The sequence below is a fragment of the Salmo salar genome, chromosome 11, assembly GCF_965601325.2.
Source record: "Salmo salar chromosome 11, fSalSal1, whole genome shotgun sequence".
Taxonomy (NCBI): domain Eukaryota; kingdom Metazoa; phylum Chordata; class Actinopteri; order Salmoniformes; family Salmonidae; genus Salmo; species Salmo salar.
Window position 1 is genome coordinate 16095155 of NC_138301.1, and position 20160 is coordinate 16115314.

A 20160-nucleotide genomic window follows, 5' to 3' on the forward strand; every position below is an offset into this window, starting at 1 on the left:
GCATTTTCCCACTGAAGCCGGTTACGACGCTGAACTCCATTCAGGTCAAGACCCTGGTGAGGACGACAAGCACACAGATGAGATTCCTTGAGACGGTTTCTGACAGTTTATCCAGAAAACTTTGGTTGTGCAAACCCACAGTTTCATCAGCTGCCCAGGTGGCTGGTCTCAGACAATCCCACAGGTGAAGAAGCCGGATGTAGAGGTCCTGGGCTGCGGTTGTGAGGCCGGTTGGACTTACCGCCAAATTCTCTAAAACAACATTGGAGACGGCTTATGGTAGAGAAATGAACATAAATTCTTTGGCAACAGCTCTGGTGGACATTCCTGCATTCAGCATGCCAACTGCACAATTGCAAACTTGAGACATCTATGGCATTGATTTGTGTGACAGAACTGCACATTTTAGAGTGGCCTTTTATTGTCCCCAGCACAAGGTGCACCTGTGTAATGATCGTGCTGTTTAATCAGCTTCTTGATATAACCACCTGTCAGGTGGATGGATTATCTTGGCAAAGGAGAAATGCTCACTAACAGGGATGTAAATAAAATTGCACAAAATTTGAGAGAAATAAGCTTATAAGGAACATTTTTGGGATCTTTTATTTCAGCTCATAAAACACATATTTTTGTTCAGTGTATTTACATTTCGTTGACCCAACTGCAGTTCCCGGTCAAGACGCCGACTTTGAATACCACTGCACCAAAATATGATTTTCCAACTTACCTGTGCAGCACTATTTCATTATGATGTTGAAATAAGGATTTTTGATTCAGAAAATCAGGAAACATGATTGATATTTCATTTCATTTTTAATTACGCAGTTACATAGCTCAACACAGACGATAACCTGAATTAGAATGTTTACAGCTTCACACATCCAACATAGCGCACAGTTAAAGAAGGGGAATAGCAAAAAGGGAAGGAAAGCATGCAATAAATAAATAAAAATCAGAATTAAATTATTCTGGCACAGTTCACTTCATCTAAAGAATGGTAATAGGACTCTTAAAGAGGAAAATAATTTTTTCTTCAAAGCGCCAACCTTTCGAACAGAAACTTTTTTTTTTCTGTAATAATGTATTGCACAATACAGTATATAACGCTTCCCTACACATATAAAACCAAGTCTTTGTTTGTCTTGAAATAATAATGTAAAAAAAAAAAAAAAAACCCCACTTTCATCCCTACCATGACTTGGGGAGACCAAGAGCTGTATCAACTTTTGCCATCTCAGCTTTGTATCAGTGCGGGCTTCACAGGGCAATCAATCACTGAAATCAGATGAGCCAGGAAACTCCATTGATAGATTGGTGGTAAATGGTTAGGGAGAGGCTGATGCCAACATGCTAGTATTTGCCATCGAAAACACAGAATTTGCCCTCTTCATGTATGCCGTATTAAAAACCTAGAAATAATAAAGTGGTCTGTATGTGTGAATAAATGACAGTCTTTATCTATATATAAGAGGTGGAGACCTCCAGGCGTTGTAGATTTCACATCAGAGGCAGGAACAGTCCTCCTATTACCCCATTATGACATCACAGGACATGAATGAAATAGAACACTCCACAAACAGTTGGTCTTCCATTATTCCATGTCCAGAATGTGAATCCTTTCCTCAGAGCCCATACCACTTTAGGAACCTTGTTGCTCTTGTCTGGTCATAAAAAAGAGAATTAGTTCAACCTTCTCTCCAGTGGCTCACACAGAACAGGAGCTCAGCATGCTAACTATACTTCAGCTGTCCTTTCAGTGACAACTTACATAGCCAAATGTCCAACAGCATCAACCCCTGTACAGACCTGCCCAAAGAACATGTGCCCCAATGATGGGCTAAAAGAAGGGACAGCAGAGAAAGAGAGAGATGGTGTGATTGATATTACAAACACAATTTTTTTTTGGTCAATAAAAATAGTATTTGCCACAAGTTGTGACAAATTAAAGAGTTATTGTGTTTCAGGGTTGATTCGCAGACAAGCAAAGCACACAGAGAGCATTAAAGGATAATGTGTATTGAAATGTCATCAAAACCTACAGTAATGTCGTGGATAATATGGTGGGTGAGTTCACTCTGTCTTTCCCTCTCAGTGCACTGCTACATCTTTAGAATTCTCTGCCATTATTCTGACTGAGATGTTTCATTAAAGCTCTGAAGGTTCAAGTAGTTTGTACAGAGAAACTGTGAAAAGAGAAAAACAAGTACACACACACACACACACCATGCATTTATTCCATCTGTAAGCAAGGCTTAGGAAGAAAACTCAAAGCAGTCATTACGCATTCCGGAGATGTTTCTGTAGTCTTATCTGAGGCATTAGATATGTAGAAACAAGCGCTTTGATTGCTTGAATAAATAATCTACAAATCTCCACCTTCACAGATGCGTTGGTTGTTTGTTTTTGTCTTGTGCTTTGAGCATGTGTTTATTTCAGACACTTTGGTTAACAGGTATAGTTGGCCTCAAGCCTCCTTATTTCTGGTCTTACTCGACACAATTTCAAAATCTACCACCGTGCAGAAATACTTTGGTCTGTGCTTTTATTTGTTTTGGACTACAAATGGCATGTAATGGTTTAACGTTCAGCTTGGGTATGGAAGGAATTACTGTATACCGAACCCTGGACAGTGTAGTGTACGTAGAGAGTCTAGAATCCAAATCATCTGAGTGTTCCTCATTTGATCCCTATTTCTGACTGACAGAGTTGAGCTGCGAAAATACACACATTGTAAAGTTATCAGTATTAGATCTTTCGGTTTGTTTCCTATTTGCTCTGATGTTTGTGTGAGTTTGCATGTCTGCTAGCAGCCCTGCTCCCAAAGCTCAGTGACCTCTCCCAGTCATGTGCTGCAGCGTCACAGGAGGTAGCTTGTGGTGGGTCAGGAGACAGGAGGGATGTCCAGGTAGGGGTTAAAGAGCAGAGGGCTGAAGAAGTTTAGAAACACAAACGGGCTGAAGTCATTTCAATACATCGGTAATAACATATGACACACATATACACGCAGATGCAGGGTACCTCGCAGCTTATCACATTTGAACGATTTATATATTACTTTTTGATACTGACATATAGGAAAATAGATCATGTACATATGTGATAAATTAAACACACTGCCAATGCTAATAGACGTCTAATCGTTTCTGCGTCAATATGTCACTCTATAGGTTTTAAATGCGAAAGAGCCTGGCAGACCATACTTTTAACAGTACAAGATAAAACAACACAAAAGCTCCTTCAAGTTTGGTCCATTTTAGAGTTATGTGGCCAATTGGTTCGGGATTATTATATCATTCATATGAACATGGCAGGTACAGTCCTTATTTAATGCTATGTTTGAAAGCCATTTGAGCGTGTAATTATAACTTAATGATGCTTTAACTTCAATTATAGCTTGTGATGACATTACTGTATGAGATGTCATTCCTCCTTGTTAGTCTGTGATTGTGAAGACATCTGTTCCAACTCTCCCAGGTTCTGAGTACTTCTTGCCTTGCTAGGATCCTAACCCTACATGAGGATAAATGACTGAGACTGCATCTTCACAAATGAATCTATGGACAGGGTAAGAAAAAAGAACCAGTGAAAGGATTGGGCAGTATCATGGTAGGTTAAGCTTCAGACTTCCAGACCAGTGTGTTGGTTTTGTTTTGGGGGCAGCCCACAGGGTTTTTAATGGAAAAGGTGGCCCACTGCAGTGGCACTTCAGCCCAATGGATGGCAATGTTTCACAGATAACTTTTTGGGCACAAGTTCTTGCGTTTTAAATCCAATATCCAGAGTAGTGGAGTAATTTAGCCTCATGCTAGGACGCTTTTAGAATCAATGTGTGATAAGCCTCTCTTTCTCCTCTTTAAAACCATCCTCTTGGGCCTGTCATGAGAGCTATAGCTGGCTCCTCCTGAAGGGAGTCAGTGGTGTATGCTGCCATCAATTACAGGGGGAACTATAAGAACTGTGACTCCAGAAGAAAACCACTATCGCTGCCAACATCCCTCCTCATAACATCTTTTTGAGATTACCCACTCAGCAGACTTTGCTAATCTGGTAGAAAAGAAGGATTTATGAGAAATGAAAATTCCTTTGATTAAAAAATGAACTGGAAAGAAATCATATTCTGGACATTGTACATTACTTTAAAGGTTTCTGTTATTTGGCAAACACATTTTTGGACCTCTTTAAATACTATGTACATTCACATTAAGTTACTGATGTTATTTTAAATATATTTATATGTATCTATATTATATGACCCCTATGGGTAGTTGCTGAGGTTTCATTCAGTAGCTGAATTCTCTTCATATTGCACCTCCGTCCTCTCACTGTCTTACAATGCGAGCAATATAAAATATTCTACAAGAGGATTTTCTTTTCATTGATAAAGATACAACAAATTGAACAATAAGAACAACATGGGGTTCTCTCTCCTAGAGTGTCTTTGCGCCTGCTTCAATGTTCAGCCCAAACTTAAAAAGAAGACAAGTCCCTCTTTCTGAAAACGCACAAGGGCAGCACAGGTGGACACCAGAGACGGAGACAATTTTTTTTTAGCGAGAAACAAAGAAAGGAATATCTACAAGCAGGTTTTATCCCTTCCCAGATATCTGCTCAGAGGTTATGTCCAAAAGGGGGTAGGGTTGACTGAGGGACGAGAGAGTTTTAGGGAGGAACATACAGGAAAGTGGGGGGGAGGTAGAAAGAGAGAGAGAAGAGAACTGAGTCTACACCGCTTATGAGGCTCGTTAGTCTGTTTGTCATGCTTTGGAAAAGGAGGGTGAAAATGTACGACTCACTGAAATGTATCCTCTTGATAGAGCTAAAAAACATAATTAGGAACAAAAGTCTTATCCATACTGTACAATGTTTGCTTGGACAGGTCATCAGTTTTTTTAGGTTGTTTTTGGCAGTTCCAATGCCTTTCATCTTCTTTTTGAGTAGCTGCTTCTTTGTCCATTCCGTTGCCATTCACATAAATCACTGTCTTATTCAGTGGTTCGTCCTTCCATTTCAATTGTCTTTTGTGGCAGGCGTTTCAAATGTTTGCTCTGGATTTCTCTCTCTGTGGATCACTGTGGGTATTTTCAGGCTGACAGAGGCCAGCTACAGTGCACTCAAGATAGAGTTGTTGCTCTACAGCCTTTATCTCCCAGGGCTTTGCTGCTGAGGAGGTGAAGTTGCTAGCGTTTGGTTACAAGATGAGTGCTTCTCCTTGTCTCTTAGTAACTTTGGCAGTGTAATAAAAAGGTTTGGATCATGTTTTTCCCTTCCTCTTTGAATTCATTTGGGTTCACATCGGTACAGAGAGGTGAGTCCGGTGTCATTTTCTTGGCTCGCTAGCAAGGTAGTTAACTTTTTTTAATCACTATTATTTGTTTAGAATATTTGGACTTTTCTTTGTCTTCCTTAAAGCCCAAAAATGAATCATCGGATAAATAATTAGCCGTATTATGGAAGAGTTTCTGAGGAATAAATCGCACCATGAGGGTATCTTATCCTCTCTCCTCCATCAGAAGAGGGGTTTCCTGACTGGTGTCTGGCTTCTTAGGTAGGGGACCTCAGTCAGAACATGTCCATGGCCCAGTACACAGAGGAGCCTGCTCTATAGACACATCTATCTATCCATCTCTCAGAGGCCTGGGCTGTTAGTGCACATGCTGGGGGTTAAGAGTCATCCCACTCCTGCTGCGTTAAAGGGAAATCCTCTCCAACTGCTAAATTTAGATATCTCTTCTTCACAATACGTGTGGTACCATAACGAGTCTCATGCAATGCAAGCCCCCGACATACACAGGCGTTGACTGGGCTTATGTTACTGAGGCCACGTGTTGGTCTGGCGTATAACAAAGCTTATCTTCACACGACATTATCAGAGTTCAATAACCAAGTATGGTGTTTTTTTTGTCATATGACTTTAAGAGAGGAAGTTCTGCCTCTGCATTGGTTTATTTTGAGCATTCAGTAAATTAAGCCCTAGCCATGCTAAACACAACAGTGGACCCCTTGACTAGTTTCGAGTTTGACAGAGAGAAAGCCTGTGCGGCTGAGAGACAGTCAGAACGTTTTTTGGGGGGGAGGTTGAGGAGTTGAGAAAACAAGGCCTTCAGGTAGCTAAGAAGTAGTCGACGGTGCAGTATTCACGGTAGGACCACTACAGATGCAGTACAGAAGAAGGAAAGGGTGCAGTGCGATCGATGGAGATTCCTCTGTTTGTTTAGGATGGATGGCAGCTGTACTGTAGCGTCAGTGGGAGTGACTGGGCGTGGCAGGGCGGGGTCAGCGAGAGGTGGCGTCCAGCAGTGCAGGGGTCGCTGGGGTGGTGGAGCGTGAGGCACTGCTGGAGCTAGCCTCCTTAGGACTCCCGGAGAGACTGCCTCCCCCACCACCGCTGGTCTGGCCGGGCAGGGAGAGTGGACCAGGGGGGGTGCTCTCTGAGTGTGTAGGGGGTGCGCTGGAGGAGGGGGTGCCCAGAGGAACACTGCTGCCCCCGGGGAGGCCCTGCAGACCCTGGCCACAGACGTGGTGGTGCTTCTCCCAGTCTTTGTGCTGGCAGAAGGAGCCGCAGTAGCGCGCTGTGTTGCAGCCGCTGCACGTCTCACTGGCCTTGCGTCCACAGTTCCAGCAGCTCTGGAGAGACAGTGGGAAGAAGGCATAGAGTTGATAAAATAAATCTCTGGTCGTCAACCTGTTATATTATTATACAAATATCATTGTTAACACTTTTCAAATACTGTCATGCTATCAACAGGTGAGTTATTTCATGTTCTGGGCAACATATTCCCACATTTATTGTCTGGGGCTACAAATACCCCAAACCACTATGTGGACTGTCCTGTCCTGTCTTGTCCTGGCCTGTCCTGTCCTGTCCTGTCCTGCCTTTCCTGGCCTGTCCTGGCACTGACACTGTTGCTCCAACCATCCGCTTGTGGCTGCTGTTATTCAGACAAGCGGCTGGAGTCACTCTTTAATAATGAAATGAAAACAAGGTGTTGACACTGACCAGGTGCCGCCAGCTGTGGCTCTCATTAACACCACAACCAGACAGTGTCCTGTTTAAGATATACACATTCTGTGCAGAATATGGGATTTTGATAGAGAATTGATAGGTTAAACACTGCTCTAAGCACCATGAAAATCTGTTGATCTGTGCAGAATCTGTCTGGGTGGCCGAATACACACACACACACACACACATTGCATTGAGGACTCTGGCTTGTAGAGAACTGGTGAATGAGCTGTTACTGAGAAGCGAATGTTGATGGGGGGGGGGCATGTTATGAAGTGTGTGTGACAGTAAGTCATGTGAAGGTGTGTGTGACAGGACTATTTTGAGGAAGTGTTACTGTGCGGTCTAAAATAAGTGAGTTAGCTGTGTGACAGTTTGTTATGTAAAACGGGTGGGTTGGTGGGTTGAGGTGACACGATTGATTGTGAGTTTGAGGTTTGGAATGTGACAGTGTGCTTTGTGATGCAGTGCAGCAGTGTGTGCCTGTGTTTACTGACAGTAGGGTGAGGAGTGTATCTCTCTATGCCTGCTGCTGTGCTGTGGTATGTTACAGGGCACAGGGTGTGGGGTATGGGGTACACTCTTGGAAAAAAGGGTTCCAAAAGGGTTCTTCGGCTGTCCCCATAAGAGATCCGTTTTTGGTTCCAGGTAGAACCCTTTTTGGTTCCATGTAGAACCCTCTGTGTTCTATCGGGAACCAAAAGGGTCCTACCTGGCACCAAAAAGGGTTCCTAAAAATGGGGACAGCCGAAGAACCCTTTTAGGGTTCTAGATAGCATCCATTTTTCATAAGGGCTATTTATAGTCTACGGAGACGGACCCTAAGGGGCGTAGCGGAATGTAGCAATGTCGTTTTTCATCTCAAAAGAGGTGGCTCCTTGAAAATTGTAACGCGCTGTATCATTCCTTGCGTAGTCATGGGGGCAGTAGACAATGAAGCTTGCTTGGCTCCTTGATTTGATCTATAGGCTATGCATCAAAGTAGCATTGATAAGTTAGTATAATCTCAGCGACTGTTCAAACAATAAACCAAACAACATTATAGGCTTATTAGAATCCCCACCAAAATGTATTGTGTTTAGAAGTAATAACTATTGATTCCAGGCTATTGTTAAAAACAGAGATTTGAGCTTTTTCTCTCTGACCAAAACATGATGACATTCTATTTTTAGCTGATATGGGAGTGAATACATTGAAGCGGTATATCAAATTGGGATAATTTTGTAGGTTTCAGAGGCAAGTATAAGAATATTGGCCAGGGCTTATAATTTCATTATAAATCTGATTATTTCACATGGCGATGTGGGAAGCTAAAAGCCCAGATTGAACAATGAGACAGATATTTTTCTGGATGTATAAACGTGAAGCATCCGCTTGGCGTTTACACTCACTTCCAAATATGGTATTGAGAGGAAGCCCAGTGGCCGGCAGTGGGAGGAGATGGAACGAGATGGATTTTGGCAGACATTCTGCACATTTTCTCATCGATGAAACACTTAATATCAATACAGTTTCTGTTCCCAAAACTACAATCTGTTACGAACAGAGTGGACTAAGTTTTGTAGACTTTACCCTTTGCCAAAGTTTGAAATAATTGCGTTGTTTAGAAGGAGTGCAAAGGCGAATTGAGTTGTTGCACATGCACACTTCACAGAGTAGACGCTCCCTGACGGAAATATGCACCTGTATGCTAGAACGCGCCAATAGGATCTCGCTAGCTTGTGCTTGGCTCTGCCCACCTCCATGCTTGTTCTACCCACTATGACTCATTTGTTTCCATTTGAAACGACAGGCTGTGGTCTATCTTGGTTTAGTTATAAAAAAAATCTTTGCTAAAAGGTTAGCTAGCTTGCAGTGTTTAAACGACTTGCTAGCAAGGGAAGACAAGACAAGACACTCTTCTTCTGCTTTCACAACAAATGAGAAGACAACATGAAAACCTTGGTTAGGTAGGTATCATGTTACCAAAATAGTCCACGTTGCTCAAAACAAAATGTGCACGCACGCATGCAGCTCTATGCATGTTTAGTGTGTGGAAACCTTAAGAGTGTAGGATAGTGTGGGGGCATGGGGAGGGTGATAAGGCTGTGATGCTCACTTCGCTGGAGTCCTCCTGCTGGTTGATGACGGTCAGTGCATCCTCAGAGGCCTGTTTCCTGGCCTCGGCCAGCGCCCTCTCCATCTTGGACCTCTCAGCGGAGATCATCTCATGGGCCTTCCTCTCAGCGTCCGACACAGCCTTCTGTAGCTCCGACATGGCCTGCCTCTTAACCTCGTTCACTGCCTCCTCTGTGGAGAGAGCGAGAGAGCGAGAGAGAGGCGTCAGTCCCCATGACCGCTCCTACTCCGTCATCCTTTATTGAGGCACTCTAAGCTCTCCATTTGTTTTATCTCGGCAAACAGATGTACATCATCCAAGATTTAAAACATTCTGTCAGAAAAAGAAGCCTGTTAATAATTAATTAAAAGACGTCTGGTAACAATCATTTCCAGCGCTGACAACAGCAGATGTCTCCAAACTTTGTTCATAAACTTGCCAGCTAACCCATTATTCTGTGACTCTCTGCTTTTGATTTGAAAATAATTCTGAGTGAAACAGACGTAAGGACTGAGGAGTGAAAATGGTTTCCATATCATTGATGCATAACTTTGCTAACAAGGGTTAACTGTGGTAGAGGTCCTATCCTCTAGCCGTGAGTGAATAGGCAGTGTTTTTAGAAGGAAATAGAAGCTGAGGCTGGTTCTCATTAGAAGACAGTGGTTATCTGGTTAGGAAGGAATCACAATCCCTCTCATTATTTTCTTACGTTATGTTACAAGGAGAACAAAATACAACATCCGAGATTCATTTAGCTTTAGCTCTTGCACAATTCCATCTAAAGAAAACAGCTGCCCCGCATAATACAACTAATTAAATCCTCATGTTCAACCACCAAATGTATATTTTATGGCCATGAAAAATATCCTATCAAACTGCCAACTGGCACAGTATATGGGATAAATAAATGTCTTGTACAACCAAAAGGAAGGGAAGTTGTATTACTATATTCCCCTCCGTTCTACACACAGACATAGTCAGGTGGTCCCCCAGGTGAGTGAGCCTCCTCTGGGCAGACTGGAGGTGAGAGCCATACCGTGGTCTATTCTCACTTCCTGATTCTTCCAGTCAGTTGGTGTAACGGAGAGGAGTCATAAATAACTGTCATATTTCTCCCTCCGCTCCCTTTCTGGTCCAGCTGTCTGGGGCTGCTGTGCTGAGCTGGGGCTGGGGCACAGGGGCTGGGCGGCTAGTCCCGTGTGTATGTGCTGACTATGAGGACGTGTGTGTGTGCGTGCGTGTCTTTGTGTGTGTGAGTCTGTCTCCTCTGCTCAGAAACTGGAGAAGTAGTTTGTATTCCGTTTATCCTCTCAACACCTCCCGCACAAGTCTTCCCTTGCTTTTTTCACCCTGCCCGTCTCTACCTTCATCCATCATTTCATTTCTACATTTTCCCCCTTCTTATTCGTGCATGCCTTTTCCTAACTATCGGTACAGTCCTCTGCTGCTCAATTATCAGGCTTAATGCATGCATCACTAAGATTAGTTTACAAATGTAATTAATTCTTATCAAGGAGCCTGCAGAGCAGATGCTAGGACAATTAGCACTTAATGCAAAACACGGGGGCAGCAATATTAACGTTTTAATTCCGGAGGGATCCGGCAGGTTTTTCTTTTTCACACTTCAGATCTTGTTTTCCAAAGGCGGCATAGTCTCTCAACCCTACCGACACCAGAGAATACGTGTCTTTTTCTAATTAAAGAGATGGACTGCAGTTATGCTGTTCGCTGAGGGAGCAGTGGTAATAGGACAGAGGTGGTGCAGTAGTGAATACCATAGGAGGGGTCTCGCACGCACACGCGCACACACACACACACACACACACACACACACACACACACACACACACACACACACACACACACACACACACACACACACACACACACACACACACACACACACACACACACACACACACTAGGGGGGGATGGGAGCTGTCATACTCACCCTGCTTGTTTTGGAGTTGCTTCAGTGCTGGGGAGAGTGGGATACTTGTAGCACCTGTATGAAAAACAACTGTAAATTAAAATAGTTCTTCTGCTGGTGAAAATGCAGCACATTATCTCACAGACAGCAGCATCTTTCCCTCCACAGAATTTAAATATGACTGCAGCATAATTGTGTTGGTACTCAGTGGGACCAAGGCTGCGTCATACCTGACTCCTCTTGGGATATGCATGTATATCAGGCCCAGGCACTGCAACACGCGAACCCACCCCTGCTACATCTAACTGAATCAGTCTGCTCTGCGTATGATAGTGACAGTCCTTAGTCTGACTAAGGGGTTTGGTCCCAGATTGCCAACAGTTATTAGGATGCAGTTGGTCTGGCTGGTTCAAGTATACTTAAAACAATGAGTTAAAAGCTGTCACATTGAAAAGCAGTATTAAATGAACTAAGCTTTACTACTCCTAAGCAGAGGATATCCCTCCTCCTCCCTCTCCCCAGTTAAGCTTCAGGTCCCACCTCTGCTACATGCGCTGCTCTGGACAGCGCCAGGTTGGTTAGTACATTTTCACTGCAGCTGAACTGCAGTCGCCGTTCATAGCAGGTTAAAGGTGGAAAGCACTTAGCACTAATGACACACATGACAGTCACAGGCTCTCCAATCCCATCCCTGTCCTTATGTCACTATGGCAACAGGACAGGCAGGGCCCTCTTCAGGGCTATCTGCAGTGGCGATGGCGGTGAGGGTGACCGTGTCGGGACAGTGACAGTACATTAAGGACGGACGTGTGGTTACTCACCAGCCTTCCTCCAGATCTCCTCAGGTAGGTAGCCAGACGCAGGTCTGTGCAGGAAGTCCCTATGAATCTCTGAAACACAATCCGGACCAGAACATCAGTCAGTCTACCACGCTCTCCACACATACACACTTTATGGGCCAAATGCTAACTGGAAATAACTCAATATTTTACACAGATTTCCCACTAACGTCAGTGCATGGTTTACCCAAAAGTCCAAGCTACATGCATAGATCTCTAGCTAGGATTCAGCCCTATGTGTCCCAACCTCACGAACACACTCAAACTTGAGCTTCCTTTTTCTTTGTACCATTTCATTTCATCCCCCAGCATGCTCCCCTCTTTCCTCAGAGCAGACAGAACAGTTGCTGACTGAGTGACAGTGTGGAGTGAGGAGTGACAGCCTGGTGCTGGTGTCTGCAGCAGTGGAAGTACCTATGGGCTGCTGCGTCTCGACGTTGTTAGGAGTGTTGGAGGAGGAGTTGTGAGGAGGTAGAGGTACAGGAGGAGGAGGAGGGCGCGGCTGGCCGTTGCTCCCACCTTTTTTCATATCTTCCACGTCGCTGTAGCGTCGGATCCAGTGGTTCATCTCCTCACGGTCGGCCTCCTGGCAACGCCGCAGCACCGTGAGAGACCGCCGCGTCTTCTCCACCATGTCCATGATGCAGTTGAGCAGCTGCAGGGGGGAGGAGGAGGGAGGAAGGGGGAGACATGATCAGAGCGCCGCTCTACTCTCTGATTTACTTTCCTTCAGTTCAGACTCTGACATCAGGCAGCTGCTCTCGGTGGTGCTAAAGAATGGCGGAGCATGGTTTTATTCGGAAGTAGTGTATAGTGTGCATTCTGAATTTAGTCTATGAAAAACACAATCAGGCCTAACCTTCATCAAGATGTCAAATTGTATGAGAACATTTTCATTGATAGTAATTTGAGTGATTTTTTGGGAGCAATCCAGTGTCTCTAGAATCAGTTCTTGCTGTGCAACAACACTTTCTAAGGAGCACTCAGGAGCGTGTGACCCTGTCACCGTTTTAGCAGCGAGAGCCAGCGGTGCTGAGTAGGGGGGGGGGGGGGGGGGGGGGGTGTGTGTGTGTGTGTGTGTGTGTGTGTGTGTGAATGAGGTTGAGTGGTTATACAGAGCAGTGAAGTAAAAATGGCTGTAACAGCTGTGCTACTGATGGAAAAGGCCTAACCAATTCATTCCAAACCCTGTGCTCCCTCCAAGCCCCTTTCTGCTAAAGCCTTTCACCCACACCCCCCCCGCCCCTCTTGATATTTTTCTTCACTAACTCTCTTAACATTGTTTCTCTTTCTGCCTTTGCCCTATGCCTCCTTCAACCCCCGGTCTGCAAAATGCCTCCTTCCATATGCCTCCTTCCATATTCTCTCTTCTCTCTCTCTCTCTCTCTCTCTCTCTCTCTCTCTCTCTCTCTCTCCGCCTGCTTCTCTCTCTCTCTCTCTCTCTCTCATTCTCCGCCTGCTTCTCGCTTTCTTTCTCCGCCTGCTTCTCTCTCTCTCTCTTCCCCTCTCTCTCCCTCTCTCTGTTAGCTATATTTATTTCAGTAGAGTGTTTCTAATTTGGCAGAGGCCCAGCACAGGCCGGTTCCCTCCATGACTACAGCCCTTGTCTCAGCTGCTCTCCCCAGCTGGAGCTGTCCTCTACTGGGTCCCTCGCTCCATCTGTGGCCCTTTTTAGTGCCTGAGGGGGGGGGGGGGGTGTGTGTGTGTGTGTGTGTGTGTGTGTGTGTGTGTGTGTGTGTGTGTGTGTGTGTGTGTGTGTGTGTGTGTGTGTGTGTGAGTGAGTGTTCCAGCCTTGGTAAAGGTAAGGGGAGCTCAGAGTGCTTGCTCCAGTCTTTGTACGCTGGCCAGAGAGGCCTCGGCTGTCCATTCCTGACATGGACACAAGCCTCTACAGACCCCTTAAGGTCAGCTGTCCATCAAATGCAAACTCTGCTGAGGTTTCAGTTCTTCAATCTGTCAGCAGCACCCTGTCTCCCCCCGTCCCACCTCCCTTCATATCATCTACAGCACTGAGAGGTTAAATGATTTCTACTACACACTTCTCTGTAGGATGGGCGATATTAGGGAGGTATTTGGGAGGTATTAGGGAGATATTAGGATAAAACCGGGGAGCCCTACCCCAGCAACACGTACATTATCGAGGTGCTTCCACTCCTCGGCCCACTCCCGATCTGTCAGGCGGTGATCGATCACTTCCTCCTGACGTGCTCCATGCACAGCTGCAACACAAACACACAGTCCTGCGTTCAGCACGTAGGCACCATCACCATATATGAGCCATTCTGGCTCCAGTCTCCTCCACATACAGGACATTAGAGCTCTAACACTTCCTTATACAGTGTGAGCCATTACGGCTCTAACCGAGGGAAGACGTATATGGATTCCTAGGGGGACATACCCAAGGATGTGTCACCATAGGCTTTTATAGATGCATTACCATGGGAATTTAACATCAAACTGTCACAAGTTGTCATTGTTCTTTAGAGACGCCATGAGGTCCTCTCTCTCTCTCCCTCATCCCTCCCTCGCCCTTCTCTCATTCCCTCCCTCTCTCACCTGTCTGCCGGTGCCTGTCCCGAGCCTCGCGGTGCTCTGCTGTGTGGCGGTAGGCGTCACGGTAGTGGTGGGCCAGGGCCATGTCCTCCAGCCGGTAGTGTTGGGGGGCAGGGGGGTTGGGGTGAGACAGGCCGTTGGGGGGGTGCGTGGGCAGGCCGTTGGGGGGCGGGTGGGCTGGCAGGCCAGTGCTGGGGCTGAAGCGCTGGCTGGGGCTGATGGTGCAGGGCCGCTTGGCCAGGTGCTCTGGGTGGTGCCCGTCTCTCTCTGAGTCTTTGGTCCTGAAGGAAGAGAGCACAGGTCAACACGGTTACAATCCCTTTATACGTGTCACCACCAATCAGACACCTTCACTCACTTTATAATTGTTAACATCTCCTAGAACATGAGGAAAATCCATTATTGTTTTACTATGCCAGACTGAGGAAGTTACAAGGGAACAGGAATGAGATGTGTTATATTCAGGATGTACACGCATATTTAAGACATTCTAGATTTACTGGGCTGCTAACCTGTTGTTGTTATTAGAAGACATGAGCAGTAAATCTGATGGTGTTTCAGGAATCCCCCCTACTGAGAAGCTCACTGTTCACTTCAGACAGTATCTACCCCAGAGTGTGTGCACAGCTGTACGCCATATGTAAAAAAACACACTCTGTATATTCAGTGTCTCGAGGTGGGATCCAAACTCTTAATCCTAATATCCCTCAACTCACTCTCTTAACTTGCAAGTGTAGCCTCTCCCACAGACCTACGGTGCTGTTGTGAGTCTGTGTTTGGCAGATGTTCAGTGACGGTCCTGTTTTGGGAGCCATCTGGACAGTTTAAACGCCGGTGTTGATATTAATCTGTTTAGCTTGGTGAAACAGCCAGGCATTCGGAGGTAAATCGCTCTCTATCTTCCCAGGGATCAAAGGCAAATGAAAGGAATTTCAGTGCCATGTGGATGCGAGTGTGTTTTTGTTTATGAGTCCGTGTGTGTATATTACTCAGTCTGTGTGTGTGTGTGTATGGGTAGTTGTCCCCTCTTTGTTTACGTGATGAATCCCCTCTGCAGACTCTCTCCACTCCTGGCAGGCTGTGGGTCGTGGGGTGAGACTGTGAGGGGGGATGTGTCTGTCTCTCTCAGTGCTTTAGCCCGCCACCAATATCTCACAAATCAAAGCAACAGCTGGCCCAGCCCGCCGTGACACTGTAAGCCAGGGTTTGGGAGGCGGAGGTGTGCAGATTACAGAGGGATTGCCCGTTCCTCCACCCTCTCTCTCTCTCTCTCCCCCTCCCTTTCCCCCTCCCTCCCTCCCCGTCACGATAAGCTCAAGCAGGGGTTCAGCAGGATCTGGACACATCCCTGACCTACTGACTAGCTGACTGAAGGAGGACAGGAGAGAAGAAGAGAGGAGAGGAGAAGAGAAGAGAAGAGAGGAGAGGAGAGACGAGATGAGAGGAGAAGAAAAGAAAAGCCAGAGATAAAGGGAGGGAGAGAGAGAGATGGAGAGTTGGAGAGTATTGCTGTGGTTTTGTCTGTCTTAAATTCCAGATGTGTCTCCACCCGCCCCTCCATACGGCCCAGTGTGTGGGGCGGATATGGCAGCAGGCTGCTGTGGGGAGGGCAGGGAAGTGTATAGGACAGTGAGGGCATTGTCTGTGGGTTGGACTGAGGACATCTCCTCATACTGTACTGGGGCCGCTGACACAGAGCCACTGCTGCTGCTGTGGTTATAGCGTGACGTCCACAGCATCTGGACTTATCCTCCTCCTCCTCCTCCCTCTCTCCTCCTCCTCCCCTCGCAGACAGCTGGCACAGCCTGAATCGCCCTCCCTGCCCGAACGGCATCAGGGCTGCCCAGACTTCCGCCTCCCGCACAGAGGATTTATAACCTCCCCCTTGTGGCTTGGCATTTCCAAATACCCAGAAATAATTCAATTATTTGTGTGTGTAAGCCTGTGTGTGTTTTTTTCAGTTGTGTTTCTGCTGTAAGATGGAGGGAGAGGAGTGATAAGTTGTTTTCCTGCTGTGGCATGTGACGTGTCTGCATAGTGTGTGTATTTTGAGTGTGTGTGTGTGTATTTTGAGTGTGTGTGTGTGGTGGTCAGTCAGTACCTGTCGGGGGTCCTCCTCTTGCCATGCTCGTTGATCTCCATCATGATCTCAGAGGAGTCCAGGGGCGAGCTGGCGTTGGCGTCCAGCAGCAGCTGCTCATGCTGGGCCAGATACTGGGCGGGAGTCTGCTTGGCCATCCGCGCACAGTGGAGGAGCTCCCTCTGAAGCAGGGGCAGGTTCGCCTGGGAGAGGAGAGGGAAGGGGGCGAGAAGGGAGGAGGGACAGGAGGAATGAAAGGAGAAGATAGTATAAGTGGAAAAAGGCGAGAGGAGGAGGAGGGTCAAGGTGGGAGGTGGAAGATGAGAGAGAGAGGAGAGACAGGGCATAAAAATAAAATCGTTTTAGAATGAAGAGTTAGAGCATGTGGGAGGGAAAGACAAAGACAGAGAGAGAGAGAGAGAGAGAGAGAGAGAGATTGAGAGAGAGATTGAGAGAGAAAGTGAGAGCGAGAGCGATTGAGAGAGAAAGAGAGAGGATGAGACAGGGAGGGTGAGATAACACAGACCCACCGCCACACATTCCTCCCCAGCGTCTGTCTCCCTCAGGGGGAGAAAGAGGGGAGAAAGGAGGGGTAAGTGGGTGCTGTCAGAGAGCTCAGTCAGGCCGTCACTTTGACAAAGCACAGCGCTGGCTGCCATGTCACAGATGTGTAACCTCATGGCACACCAGGCCGGCTGGAAAACTGTCCTCTTGACACCAGGCCCTGAGCCATCCTCTGGATGCTGTTAGAGTCACGCCACGCCACTCTCACAATAATAATAATCTCCACTAATGAGACAGCTAGCGCCCACCAGACACTGGCCTATCTATCTATCTATCTATCTATCTATCTATCTATCTATCTATCTATCTATCTATCTATCTATCTATCTATCTATCTATCTATCTATCTATCTATCTATCTATCTATCTATCTATCTATCTATCTATCTATCTATCTATCTATCTATCTATCTATCTATCTATCTATCTATCTATCTATCTATCTATCTATCTATCTATCTATCTATCTATCTATCTATCTATCTATCTATCTATCTATCTATCTATCTATCTATCTATCTATCTATCTATCTATCTATCTATCTATCTATCTATCTATCTATCTATCTATCTCTAGCACACTGTGGGCATGCTGCCTGGTTGCTAGTTAACACCTTCCTATAAAGCAGATACTGTTTGCTTGTTTATCTACACAACAATCTTTCCCTCACTGAGCTAACCAAGATCTCCGTAGTGAATGTATTGTATGTATGTGAATGCATTTGTGTTGGTATGTGGTGTGTGGAATACATTCCATCCACAAGCGTACACGCCACCACCATGTCTGCAATTATAGTTAATAACCAGGCATGGCTCCAGCTTGGCCCACCCCCTGTTGTCCCCCATATGTCCCTCTGCTCTGGGAATAAACAGGAGGGACAGAGATACAGAGAGTGTGGGACAGACAGGAATGTGTGCCCTAGTCACCACCAAGCAGCACGGCCAGCGGCCAGCACCGACACAGACACACACAGGCACGCGCGCACATAGACACGCACGCACAGTGTCAGCATGACTGCCCCTCCCTCCATCAGAACCGTCAGCAGTGTCCCTGAAGGCCTATTCCCTACTGTCACATTTGTTACATGTGTTATGTATTGAACAGCTGGCATTGTGACTTCTGGACCACAGCAGAGTAATGTGTTATTCATAATGACAGTCGTTCGGAAGGATGGACTTTGTCTCTCTCTCTCTCTCTCTCTCTCTCGCCCGGCTCTCGTCTCCGTGACTGTGGGTTTGACAATGCAGGTAACAGGATCAGGCCGGCTACATCAGCCAGAGTGAAAAGCTCTGCGTGGTAGCCGCCCCGGGCCGGCTACATCTGTCAGGGAGTCTTATTTACCCTCCCCTCCTTCCCTCCCTCCCTCCCCCTCCCTCCGCTCCACGCCGCGCCACTCAGGGTAAACACTCGTGTGCCAGTTTTAATGAATCGCAAACGATGGCCATATGGACCAGCAGATCAACCCAGCGCCAGGCAGGCTGCAGCAGACTGGGTTGGAAATCGGCAGGGTCCTACTCCCTTTATCTAGCGAGCTTCAATCAGCCCCACACCCACACACTAATGGAGGAATCACACACGGTTCAGGCACAGAAACCAGGTCGCTTTCTACACTGGCCAGCCAGCCGGAGAATATTCTTTGTTTGTTTGGGTGGGTTTTGTTCTCGAAAGCCCTTCCTTCCATCTCCATATGCTAGCTAATATCAGAAGTGGAAGCTGCTCAAAGGGATATACTGGGAAATAACCTGGGGATTCCTAGGCAGCCTATTGGGAACAGGGAGGGAGTGTCTACGTTGGGTTTTGATGTGCGTACCTTGAGGAATGGAATGACAAAGGGACGCAGCGGGAAGTTGGTCGCCTCCTGGAGTTTGGAGTGGAACTCTTCTATGGTCAGGGTGGAATTCTGTCAAAAACCAGAGGAAGGGAGAGATTGGAACACTTGGAGAAGAAGCTTCACAGTAAAACATAGGAGACAGACAGAGCTGGACATGGAGAGACAGAAAGAGATGTTGGACACAACTAAGTAAGTACTGTAACTCCAGAAAAGTAGGAGAACGAGTGGGAGAGATAGACAGACAAGGGGAGAGGGACAGAGAAGAGGAGAAGAGCTGGACTTACCACCAGGCCCAGCACCAGACTGCGGACTCGCTCTCCGATCTCGGGCGAGATGTCGTTGCCGAACTGCTGCAGCGTGGTGAGGAAGCGCTTGAGCTTGCAGAGCTGGCGGGCGCCGCAGGCCGGCGGCAGCTGCTGATTGGACAGGGAGGCAGTGGACGACATGGCGGGGCCGTTGCTGAAGCCGTTGGGTGTAGAGGGCGCCCCGTTGAGCGACGTGGGCGAGTGACTCGAGTGACTGCTCCCGTTCAGCACTGCAGGGAGAGAGAGGGAGAGAGGCCATCCGTCAGTACCAGGCTGTTGTCCTCCTCCACCCTCCACCTGTCCCTCTACCTCCTCCTCCCGGACGCCGTGCTCTTTGAGGGTGCTGGAGGACAGGGTCGAGGAGGGTGGTGAAGGCACATGCATCCTTAAGGTTGAGGCGGAGAGCTCCAGGGCACACACTAAGGCTGAGGCCAGGAAACACACTAAGGCTGAGGACAGGGAACACACTAAGGCTGAGGCCAGGGAACACACTAAGGCTGAGGCCAGGGAACACACTAAGGCTGAGGCCAGGACACACACTAAGGCTGAGGCCAGGGCACACACTAAGGCTGGGTCCAGGAAATGCACTAAGGCTGAGGCCACAGAACACACTAAGGCTGGGGCCAGGAAACACACTATGGCTGGGGCCAGGGCACACACTAAGTCTGGGGCCAGGAAATGCACTAAGGCTGAGGCCAGGGAAAGCACTAAGGCTGAGGCCAGGAAACACACTAAGGCTGGGGCCAGGAAACACACTAAGGCTGAGGCCAGGAAACACACTAAGGCTGGGGCCAGGGCACACACTAAGGCTGGGGCCAGGGAACACACTAAGGCTGAGGCCAGGAAACACACTAAGGCTGGGGCCAGGGCACACACTAAGACTGGGGCCAGGGAACACACTAAGGCTGAGGCCAGGGAACGCACTAAGGCTGAGGCCAGGGAACACACTAAGGCTG

General features: G+C 47.0%; 1 protein-coding gene across 8 annotated transcripts in view; it reads right to left on the reverse strand.

Annotated features, from left to right (window-relative positions):
* Nucleotides 1-794: 794 nt before the first annotated feature.
* Nucleotides 795-20160, reverse strand: part of LOC106562167 (transcriptional corepressor CBFA2T3) — a 52927-nt gene continuing 33561 nt past the window's right edge. For 5 of the 8 annotated variants that reach the window (XM_082957746.1, XM_082957745.1, XM_082957752.1 and 2 more), the window contains exons 3-12: nt 19184-19434; nt 18879-18968; nt 16525-16706; nt 14427-14704; nt 13989-14089; nt 12285-12525; nt 11853-11921; nt 11053-11106; nt 9102-9292; nt 795-6624 (exon numbers count right to left, since the gene is read on the reverse strand). In XM_082957746.1, the coding sequence (XP_082813872.1) occupies nt 6274-6624; nt 9102-9292; nt 11053-11106; nt 11853-11921; nt 12285-12525; nt 13989-14089; nt 14427-14704; nt 16525-16706; nt 18879-18968; nt 19184-19434 (1808 nt within the window). In that variant the 3' untranslated portion in view covers nt 795-6273. The remainder of the gene's footprint in view (nt 6625-9101; nt 9293-11052; nt 11107-11852; nt 11922-12284; nt 12526-13988; nt 14090-14426; nt 14705-16524; nt 16707-18878; nt 18969-19183; nt 19435-20160) is intronic. The other 3 variants (XM_082957748.1, XM_082957747.1, XM_082957749.1) reach the window with 2 other exon arrangements.